Source organism: Photinus pyralis, unplaced genomic scaffold (genome assembly GCF_008802855.1).
Source record: "Photinus pyralis isolate 1611_PpyrPB1 unplaced genomic scaffold, Ppyr1.3 Ppyr1.4_LG1, whole genome shotgun sequence".
Taxonomy (NCBI): Eukaryota; Metazoa; Arthropoda; class Insecta; order Coleoptera; family Lampyridae; genus Photinus; species Photinus pyralis.
In genome coordinates this window covers 37,688,592-37,699,873 of record NW_022170249.1, presented here as the reverse complement: position 1 = coordinate 37,699,873, position 11,282 = coordinate 37,688,592, and the positions used below count along the sequence as shown (strand labels likewise).

At 37.5% G+C, this 11,282-nt stretch overlaps 2 protein-coding genes across 2 annotated transcripts; one reads left to right on the top strand and one right to left on the bottom strand.

The window, feature by feature from the left end:
* Positions 1–4,993: 4,993 nt before the first annotated feature.
* LOC116160683 lies at positions 4,994–7,637 on the bottom strand. Its single transcript, XM_031473946.1, has 3 exons — positions 6,901–7,637; positions 5,258–5,398; positions 4,994–5,209 (listed from the first exon to the last, which is right to left on the bottom strand). The coding sequence occupies exons 1-3, from the start codon at positions 6,956–6,958 to the stop codon at positions 5,067–5,069; spliced, it is 342 nt and encodes a 113-aa protein (XP_031329806.1). The 5' UTR covers positions 6,959–7,637; the 3' UTR covers positions 4,994–5,066.
* LOC116160855 (protein ALP1-like) lies at positions 7,546–9,605 on the top strand. Its single transcript, XM_031473987.1, has 2 exons — positions 7,546–7,788; positions 8,787–9,605. Exons 1-2 carry the CDS (start codon positions 7,546–7,548, stop codon positions 9,603–9,605), a joined length of 1,062 nt encoding a protein of 353 aa, XP_031329847.1.
* Positions 9,606–11,282: the final 1,677 nt, after the last annotated feature.

Below are 11,282 nucleotides of genomic sequence, written 5' to 3'. Positions count from 1 at the left end.
TTTTCTGGGCAACATTGTACCTTCTCTCCGCTCGTGTCAGTGGGTTGTTCATGGGTGTAAAAAAGTATGAGAGTTGTGCATATGCACTATCTCCAAGGAGAATACCTTCCAATTGTCGTTGCTCAAACTTTAGTGCCACTGAGCTGCTTCTAAATATCCGAGCATCATGTGCCGACCCTGACCAACGGATAACGATGTCCAAAAATTCTGCTTGGGGCCCAGCAACAGCTTGCACGTTTAACGACATCCAGGATTTTCTATTTCTATACACCTCTGCTGTAGGCCCACCTGGATTCTTTATTTCGATATGTGTTCCATCCACACAACCTACTACTCCAGGAAATCCTGCCATTGCATAAAACATTTCCCTGTTTCTGGTCATGTCGTGTGGATTATCAGGAAACTTTATATATTGTCCAAGATTCCGAGCAATAATTTCAGAAACCTCTCTAATAATTCTGCATGCACTTGACTGGCTTATGCTATGTAGATCCCCACATGGTCTCTGATATATAATAATGTAATGATCATTTCTACAAATTACCTAGTTGGTAAAATTAGATACCTGTAAACTACCAACAGCATAAAACCGTAAAGCTGTACAGAGTTTAATTATGGGAAGTATAGGTAATCCTCGCATGTCATCAGGAGCATTTCCATTAGGATAAATCAACGGCAGCAAGACCATTTCAATGGTCTGCCGTGAAAACCGAAACCTTTGCAACAATTCTGTATTGGTGTATCTTTCCAATGGATTTTGCATGTCTCTTATTATAACCCTACGGAGTAAAAACAAAACTAAAAATACATGTACAGTACAACAATCAATTTAAAAAAATGAGCTACGCAGTTAAGTACCTACATTATTGCTATTTTGTGAGCTTATACCAGTTATATTAACTATTTATATTTATTGTTCATTAATTCAGAACTATACATAATAATAAGCTCTTAATTTAAAAATTTACCTTGGAATTGGCAAATAATTGTTATCATCTTCCACATGTTGTACAAATTCCCAAAAATCATCCATGACCATTTCAACAAATAAGCAGCAAATTTACTTAATTTTAAATGCAAAAATGCGGATCATTCAGATAAGTGTCAAATAAGTGTACTAACTGGTTCCCTTGTCTACCACTCATATATTACTAAGGTTACCCTCACCTTTACTGTGTAAGGGCAGATAGAAAGTTTATTGAATCAGAAAGTTGAGTATGAGTGTGACTTAAGTGCGAGTGCGCCTTAAGTGGAATCTCTGAATTTGCCTCTTAGTATCCTCAATGTTTATGATGAGAGAATTATTGATTTCCGTGATGTTTTCTGATTTCAAGTTATATAACTCTTGACGTCGGCAGGCTCCGCAAATTCCAAAGATTAATGCGACCTAAAAGAGTTTATGACTTTTGCATGCTGCCGTCTATAGGTATGAAAGATTTCGACCCACCTTTATCATTAAAAACTGTTCATCAGGAGCTTGACTTAGGAAGTGAATTATTTGTTCGAAACTTAGGATTTTTGACTTTTTAGGTTGATATCCAACCCTTTTTCGTTTAAGGAAAGCTATTAATTTGGAATATGTTCCTATGTTTATATCATTCTTCGCCAATAAAGTTGCCATTAACATTGAAAATAATGACCAAAGTGACGGAGCCTTATACGTTTCGGCTTGCTTTGAGAAATATGTAAGGAGCACATTCTCCGAGTACTTGTTTATCCTATTTGAGTTACACCACTTAATAAACTCGTCATAACGTTTTTCATAAATTTTCCGTGATTTCGAAGGCAACAACTCTAGGGTAACTTTTTTTGCAGTTTCAGCAACATCGGGAGGCGTACAGCTCTCGTATTCTACGGCATCTAAATCTTCCATTTCTACGGCAAATTTTATATTGTGTTTAAATTTTGATGTGTACCTATGTATTCATACCAAATAATCTATTAAAAGTACAAAAACTCGTTTAGTATTACAAAAATTAACGTCTAAATTTTATTTTGAATCTTTGATTCAAATTTTTGAATTAAAGTGACAGGTAGATAAATATGGCACTACTGCAAACATAACCATGTCAAAGTAACTAAACTAATAATGTGGAATAGCTGGGATCATTCCATGATAAGGTGTCAACCATGGAGTGTGTAAACAAGTTACTATATCGTAATAGATTTGTTTACGCATCGCCAGAAATGCGTAAACCAAGAAGTTTATACGTGACCGTAGAAAAAAAATATTACGATTCATTTACTACGTTAGTCAATGAAAACCATGACCTAGCACTAACAGAGGTGGGAATTTTATCGCAACTAATAACCACATACAGGTGAACCTTTAGTACGCCACTAGTAGCCGTTAAGCCAAATAATCAACATTAACCAAAATGATGTGCAATGTCTCAAACCCCTAAGTCAACTAGATTTCCAAACGAGTGGGAGACCAAACTTAGTAACGAAGTGGATGGCAATGAAACAGTTCCACGTCTTGAATCATTAATAACATTTTTAGGTATTCGGCAAAACAGTTTAAAAACTAAAAGAAAGTCACATGAGCCACCAAAGAGCAATCAAGGTAGTATTTCTAACCGGGGTATTCAAGATATTTCATGTAACTACCGCTACGTATGCCGGTCTACATATTGTAGTGAGAAGATGGTCAAACGTTGCACAATCCATTCTTAGACAATTACGAAAATCAGAGGGATTATTCTCTCTAAGTTCTCTCAGAAGCGGGATGTGCATGTGACTATATCTCGCCCTTTCTTTCAACCAGTTCTTTATCTTCTTTTGTCTTAATTGTGATACGTATACATTGTTGTGTTTTTTTATTAGGCCGCAGTTGGACGGCATTTATTTACTCTGGAAAGAAGTTTATTTCCCATGTTTATGCAGAGGATCGTTGTTTTAGTTCAATTAATGCTCGGCCGGAGTTAATTAAGAAACTTAAGTCTGGGAAAATCGAATCTGTAATTAGTGTGTTTAAATGTAATAAATTTTGTCTTGTTATTGTTAAATTCGTGGAAGTTAGCAGAGTGCACGCGCTTTGCACAAGTGTTACTTTAGATAAGGAAACTTTTAGTTGTTTAAGAGCGAATTTCATAAGAATTTTGGCGTGTTAAAACTCGTAAAAGTGCCAGTCTAAGTTGATTTACGATCGTTAATAGTTTTATTTATGCAATTATGGTATTGGTCCGCGGAGTCGACCGTTAAGTTTTATCGGCCCCGAAATTCGAATTTTTCATGGAAAAGCGTCGCAACGAGATTTGACGATACTGGGGTATGAATGGTTTTGAACAGCGAAGAGAAGGCGCTTATTGTACCGTTTCGCGAAGCCTACGTTTGTTTTATGTGAAGATTTTTGGAAAGTTTATTGTAGCGGCGTTTGCTAAAGTTACGCCAGTTTATTCTTCGTCTATTGTTGTTTGAAAGTCCGGGAACGTGTGGATTACGCCGGCATCGAGGAGTTTTAAGAAGGTCTTTGGGAAGGAGTTTGTTGAAGGGAAACGAGCGGTACAATAATGCCATTTTGGCAGCAAAAGTTCGTTTGCGTTGTATTTTACAACATCTGGAGTAGGCGGAACGTTTGTTTAACGCCAGCATCGCCGAGGAGCTGTTGGAGTAGCTGTGTCAGCACATACCTGGGGCTGTGTTTGTGTTTTTTTGTGCATCGGTAGTTTGGGCATTTGTAAAAAGGATTAGCACCGTGAGTACTGTCATTTTTGTTTTAATTTAATTGTTAGAATCGCCGTCTGAGACGGTTTTGTGTTTCTATTTGTGTAAATTATTTTTTTCAGATTTTGTAAATTTAGCTTTATAAAATTTTTATTTTTTTTTGTTTGTCATTTATTATTTGTGTGTGTCTACGTAAAGGTCAGGATTCGAGTTTCTCAAAGTTTTCTTTTTTTATCCCGAGTGTGCAACGAGTTTGGTAACGTAAAAAGGTTTGGATCATCGGTGGGACTTAAATTTCATTCCAGAAGTCAGTTAACAAGGGATTATTTTATTTGGAATTTAAGGGAGGTATTAGCCACCGACCTGGCGAAGTTGCTACCCCTTGTCCGGACGAAACAAAGGGGTGGTCGGACTCATTTTACGGGCCCTGAGATTAGTGTTTTAAAGAGTTTTTGTGAGATTGAGCTAGCAAGGGTAAGTTGTGTGGGTAGTTTCAGTCGTAGGAAGTTTTCACAACAACATATAGTAGTACACCACATATAATCGCCGTTTTTCGTTTAATATTAAGCATTATTTCTCGGTACCAACAAATATTATAAACGCAACTCTCGTACACTAGTCACACGCCACGCAAAACTTTTCAGATTTCTAAAAAGGGAAACTCACTCGGGTGAATTGTCTTTTCCGTTTGTGTGCAAGGACACTTCTATGTGTGCCGTTCCCATCCGCGTTCCAGAACGCCCCGCGTTTTACTCTTTGCATCTTCTTTCTTCGCCTACTTTATCTTTCCTACTTTCTTTTACTTCCATTTAGTGTCCTGGGTCTGACTTCAGCCAGTTTCGTCTGCCTTGGAAACGGGAGCAGAGCCATCTTCGATCTGTTATCTGATATTATACAGCTTCTGGCGCCTGGGATTTCATACTCTCTTAATTTGACCTCGACCTACACCGACGAGCGGCCGGCCACAGATGTTTTTGATCACCGCTGTGACCAGGCTACGTATTTTGTCCAAATTGCTTTTGTGTTCGTTTTGATTCTCTTTCAGCGTGTCCAACGGATGCGGAGCGGTGACAAATTCAAAACTGAATAAAATGTCTACGCCATCTTTTCGCAAAATCTCAAACACTTAGAGCTAATATTTTCGGGTTATGGAGATCTTGCCTTGACATCAGCCACATCACGTATTTACAGATCCTTGAGATGTCAGAAGTAGTGTCGGCGAGGACGAAGGAATAAGGTGTTTAAGAAACGGATTTCAATGGCTGTTGCTGTAAATACGTATATTACACATAACTATACCATTTTTAAGTTTAGAGGATAATGACAAAGAAAAAAGAACAATAACATAATTAGTGATAGTAGTATGCAGAAAGATCCTTATACAAGCTTGGTCTTATTGATCAATATTTATCAGAATTGCAATAGTTGCCTGTGCACTCCGAACAGTATATGTTTTCTGCGTTCCATCCGCTGTTGCTATAACAAGAAGATAGAGAACACATTCTTCCCGTTCTAACAACGGCCTGCCCGTTTCTTTTAACTTCTAAAAAGAGGTAGATGATATATGTGTATTAGATAACATATTACTTACTTCCATAATAAAATACGCACATCCCACCTTCTGCACAAGTGCTAGTTTCGGTAACATTAACAAAGTGGCGACAGTCGTCAACGGCTTTAGGATCGTGGTCGTACATACCATAGCACTCCCAGCACTTGTATGAGTATTTACCTAAAATACGATACGTTTAAAGAAATTTAATAGCCATTTATTTGTGTCATAAGGTTCTTTATTCAGGCGAGAAAATTTCTCAAGCGGATAAATAACCAATTACACACGCAAATACAAGATGTTATCAAGTGTGTATTCTATATATTTAGAACTACCTATTATTAAATAAAAGTTCCTCTTTAGGCGATCGATTTCGACTTTATTAATGTCATCATCAGGCCGTAGCGTCTAAGAAGTTAAAATATAATAATAATAACTTCTTAGACGCTACGGCCTGATGATGACGTTAATAAAGTCGAAATCGATCGCCTAAAGAGGAACTTTTATTTAATAATAGGTAGTTCTAAATATATAGAATACACACTTGATTAATGACCTATTACTACATGGAGTCGTACATCAATCACAAGATGTTATCTAAAACCGCTCAATGAGCAAATTATTAGTATTAAAACACGTTTTCCGAAATGGGTTGTAACTGTGACAATTATAAATTCATTTACCTAGATGAAACAAATCAAAGATGCTTAAGACGAGGTTTCCATCGAGTTGCGACTTCTTTATTGAACGGTTTTGGATAAAATAATGCAGGATTATTATAAATGATGTTCCCGATTTCGATTGAAAATATTACTGGATTAGTGTGTTTTAAGACCACTTCAATTGATACCACTGGAAAGAAACACTCAAAAACTTTTGTTTACATTGGTTTGGGTGCGTTGCAGCTGTTTGTTAGTCAATTGTTATCAATACTGGGTAATGGCTGAAATAAGACAGGAAGTGCTACTTGAATTGTAAGCAAAATATAAAGAATTTCCATAAATTATGATTATAATATAGAGATTCGTAAACTTCTTTACTATCTCTCTTATCTCCAAGAATAAAGCTATCTCCATTTGAAGTACTTTAATTGCGAATTCGAATCTATTAATCTGGCCATATCATGTCTCAAGTGATTTATTGTTGTTTTGTATTATAGTCTCTTAACAAGTTTGTTATGTAACAAATATGATGAAATCTGATTAAATACACTTAACTACAAGCACCACGTGTATAAGTAACCGATTTAGATTTGGTGACAATCAACTTGATACTCCTCAACAGTTAAAAAATTATATGCAAACAGGCATATTTTCAATGATAAAACTTCTTACGGTACAGACAGAGTGTGTGGTGGTTTTGAACCTATCTCAACTCCATGTAATTCAAGTTTACTCTTTCACTTCAAGATTACTTCCTGATGAACCCTAAAACTGAAGGTTATCAAAATTCCTCTTCGGTTTCGACTATAATTCTGAACAGCAATTCCTAGTAAAGGAACCTACTACCGAACAATTTAAACAGCCCAACTGAATTTTGTGATCAGTACAGCGATGTTAATTCTAAATACTTGTAGCCAGAGGGCGATAAAGTATTATTTTAACGTTAGTGGGTGTGGCAGCAAATCAGGCTTCCAACTAGATACCGTTTGTGCATAAAGTTATAAACGTGTGGTTACATACCTGAGGCAATACCTAGACACATGAAACCAACACAAGCCAAAACAAGTTTAAAATACATGTCTTCAAAATGATGATAATACTTGTCTATGAGACAGGCTGCACACGCATTTATACCTACATCAAGAGGTATAACAGATTAGATACATCTTAAAATAGTTATTTATCTACTTATCTTATCCATATTACAAACAGTGCTGTATTAGTAAAAACATCAAAGGATATACGCAAAAAATGTATTATCTCAAAAGTTTATATCAAGAACAAAATAGTATACCTAGTGGTGTAAAAAATTTTCATAAAGGTGCGTACAGACTAGAGCACGCACGCGAATGAGGCAAGCCGAGGCATTCGGTTCTGCTTCTGAAATTTGTTTACGCACGAGGCAAGATGCGCAACTGTGTGCGAAGCTGCTCCAGTCGTGCTCGGGCGCTGCGTACGTTCAAAGATGGATAACGTTGATGTGGCGGTTGCTAGCGCTAGTTTCATTGTAATGTACAGTTTATTAAAAAAAAAAAGGACAGCAAAAAGAGGCGAAGACATCGATGGTCATCAAACTTGTATTTATCAAGAAATGTTGCAAGTACTACGTTGTTAGATGATTTGCTGGCGGATAAACAAAGTGGTCAATTTCGAAATTTTTCAAGGATGTCCAAAGATGATTTCAATTTTCTGTTACGAGCCATTAAAGATACAATATCCAAAAAAGATACAACTTTTCGACGTGCAGTTCCTCCGGAGGAACGGTTAGCAGTAACTCTCAGGTTTCTTGCAACTGGCGATTCGTACACCAGCTTGCAATACCTTTTTAAAATATCGAAACAACTGATATCAGAAATTGTTCCGGAAGTGTGCCAGGCAATAATTGATTCCCTTATCAATTACGTCAAGGTAAGTAATAAAACACAATTTATATACTATTAAGCTGTATTTATTATTGAAAATGGGAATATTAGTATTCGTGTGTAAAACTTATTGTTATGGAATTTATTCTAAATTATAAGGATTTGGCGAAGAATTTTGGGAAGAAGAAGGCGAGGATAAATTACACAGAGGGGTGGACGCTTCACTTTCATATGAGTATTGGGAGGGGGTTGGAGAAGCTGTAGCTACGTGATGCTGGCGTAAATGTGAAGGGATATTGTGGAATTGATGCGAAGGGTTTCGTACAGAATTTTGTGAAGAAGGCGATGGTAAATTGATTGTAGGTGTGGACGCGCTACTTTCGTATGGTGGGGTTGGCGAGGAAACTGCGGCTAAATGGTGCTGGCGTAAATGTGGCTGTGATTTATGGAATTGCTGGGAATATAAAAATTCAGTATTTTGGGAAGGCATACATTGAACGGGATTTTTTGGAAAAGTATGAGTTGTAACATCACTATTTTGTGGTTCATACGCGCTCATTTCCAGTTGGAATATAATATTGCTAATCTTATTTTGGGCAATGGCACGAAGTCGATGATCAAATGCACGAATTTTGTCGGCAATGTAGTCGCCAAAAAGGCTGCATTGATCTTTTTGTACTTGTACCTTTGACTTATTGTTTACCTCTTGGAGGCACTGAAACGCTTTCTCAATACGTGGATCCTCTTCCGTCCTTGCTCTTTTCAGAAAACGTTTTTGTGGAGACTTAAACTCTTTTTGGGGCTTTAAATTTGATGGTTCCCGATTTTCCGCTGCTTGGGTCGTTACCGTTTCTTCATTGACCTCCTGAATCATTTCGGAGTTAGTTTCGTCCAGGTCATGATCCGCAGAGTCCCCTTCTGTGTCGTCATCATGTTCAGACTGCACGTTCTGCATTAAAAATTCTTAATTAGTGTATTTAGTACTGAATTAATTATCTTAGAATTTGTGAGGTAAATATAACTTTCTGCTACATTTTTTTTTAGATGCCGTCAACTGCAGAAGAATGGAAGAAGATTTCTCAACAATTTGAGGAGAAGTGGAACTTTCCAAGGTGTATAGGAGCTATAGACGGAAAACACGTCACATTGCAAGCTCCAACCGCAAGTGGTAGCGAATTTTATAATTATAAATCACAATTCAGTATTGTTTTAATGGCCGTAGTGGACGCCGATTACAATTTTATTTTTGTGGATACTGGTTGTCAAGGGCGCATTTCGGATGGAGGCGTGTTTAAAAATTGTGAGCTTTTTAAAAGAATGGACAGGGGCAACTTAAACTTACCTCAACTATCAAGTTTGGTGGAAGGAGGGATAGGCGTACCTTACGTTTTTGTAGCAGACGCCGCGTTTCCCCTGAGCGACAACATAATGAAACCCTATGTAGGTGTGCATCCAAAAGCATCACCCAAACGTATCTACAACTACAGACTAAGCAGGGCGCGTCGAGTTGTGGAAAATGCATTTGGCATTCTGTCAAGTGTTTTTCGAGATTTGCGAAAACCCTTACTATTAGAACCCGAAAAGACAGTGCTTGTTGTAATGGCTGCAGTGTGCTTGCACAATTTCTTACGGCGAAGTAAGACGTCGAGAGACCTGTATTCACCACCATCATTATTAGATACGGAATTCAATGGGGGATTGAAACCTGGGAGTTGGAGAAGGGAGCAACAGGGCGCTACATCCTTACTAGACTTAAAAAATGTACCTCGAAGAGCCAAATTAAGTTCGCAAGAAATCAGGGAGGAGTTTTCCAAATATTTTAGCAATGTTGGTACGGTGCCTTGGCAAAACGATTACGCGTAAATGAATGTAAGTAAATTGCCTTCAATAAAAAATTTTAACCACCCTTTTTTTGGTTTAATTTACTGGGAGGATGATGCAAAATAAATCAAAGTAGATACTTACACTGAAAGTATTCCTTGGTTCATCCTTATCATCTAAGAACTGCATATGACGAAAGGCGAACCACTTCGATTCATAAATTTCTTCTCGTCCTGGAAAATAGACGTAAGTCCTTATGTCATTTAAGTATTTTTAAGAATAGACGGTGTAAGTAATAAGGAAGACATACGCAGAAAAGCACCACCGTGTTTAAGAAATTTCAATAAGAATTTTTGTTTACCTTTTCCTGTTGCCACGGTTTTCTTGACTCTTCCCTTTTCTCGCCTATAAGATCCTTTCAAACTGTCCATTTTCTTTTTTACTTCTTCGATATTGCTCCCTATTTCTGCTGCTAATTCGCTCCACGCATCCTCTTTTTTAATTTTATTGTAGTATGTTGCATTCCGCGGATTCCACAAAATTTCTCTTTTCCTATATTCACTAATGAGGCGTATAGTCGTTTCCTGGTCCCACTGCATCGTAAATATTCAATTTAGGTATTGCTGAAATTCACCACACGAGTTCTCAATTGAAATCAAATTTTATTGTTTATGTATGCGAACTTACCTACAGAACTGCTGATGTTTAAATGAAAATTCCCGTTGGAGTGCACGCGCTACGAAAAGACGTCCCCACTGAGCACGAATCTCTTTGATGGACCGACAGCACTTGGCTCGCCCCGAGCACATACGGCGCACAAGGCGAGGCAGATTTTTCTTCCTCATTCTGCCTCGGACCGACGCGCCCACACTAGTATGCTCATTCGTGCTCGGCTTGCCTCATTCGCGTGCGTGCTCAAGTCTGTACTAAAGGTATACGGCGTATACCGCCGCCGCCGTATTCCCTCCAATACAGCACTGATTACAAAGACGAATACTGATTGAGAAAAATATATAAATGAGATAGTTAAATAAACCAATACAACGAAATATTGAAGGATCCTCATTATTACAATCACTTTTAACCCGCGTTTGGTCGCGCTATGAGATTTTCTCTCACAGATGTAGAAAACTTGTAATAAATTTGTTAATGTCACAGGTAAACTCATACCCATTATTCATATCCTCAATCAATCTTTGTAAAGTAAGAAAGGACCTTCATTATTTAAAAATATTGCTTAATTGGTTTACAAGGGCCATTTCGTGTTATAATAATGAGTCGTGCAAGAAAATTAGTGGAATTAGCCCTGCTGAAGACCGATCAGGAAAGAAATAACAGTAAATAATGTATTTTTATATAATATGTACCTATACAAAGAGTACATTTTTGGGTTATATTCTAGATGTGCGGCAAGATGAGGAAGTAGAGGATATAGAAGATGCAAGCGATAGAACAGACGATGTGGAAAGTGACTGTGCGAGTGAACATAGTTCCCATGATACAAATTCGAAGCAATCCCATGTGTCAAATGATGAAGCAATGGAGGAAGACGAACCTCATAAATTCCGCAAAGCAGGATATTTTTACGGAAAAGATGGCTCAAACATTGTCCACCTGTCACTGGGCGTACGAAGAAACATAATATTGTATCCCACGTTCCACTTGTAAAGGCTATAGCAAAAAATGCAAAATCACCGCTGGAATGTTGGGACCTATATT

Coding starts and splice junctions, on each gene's coding strand:
- LOC116160855 (XM_031473987.1), top strand. CDS start 7,546: ATGTCCAAAGATGATTTCAATTTTCTGTTACGAGCCATTAAAGATACA. Junction 7,789..8,786: donor CCCTTATCAATTACGTCAAG/GTAAGTAATAAA, acceptor ATTTTTTTTTAG/ATGCCGTCAACTGCAGAAGA.
- LOC116160683 (XM_031473946.1), bottom strand. CDS start 6,958: ATGTATTTTAAACTTGTTTTGGCTTGTGTTGGTTTCATGTGTCTAGGT. Junction 5,399..6,900: donor GTGTCTAGGTATTGCCTCAG/GTATGTAACCAC, acceptor ATCGTATTTTAG/GTAAATACTCATACAAGTGC. Junction 5,210..5,257: donor GTGCGTATTTTATTATGGAA/GTAAGTAATATG, acceptor ACCTCTTTTTAG/AAGTTAAAAGAAACGGGCAG.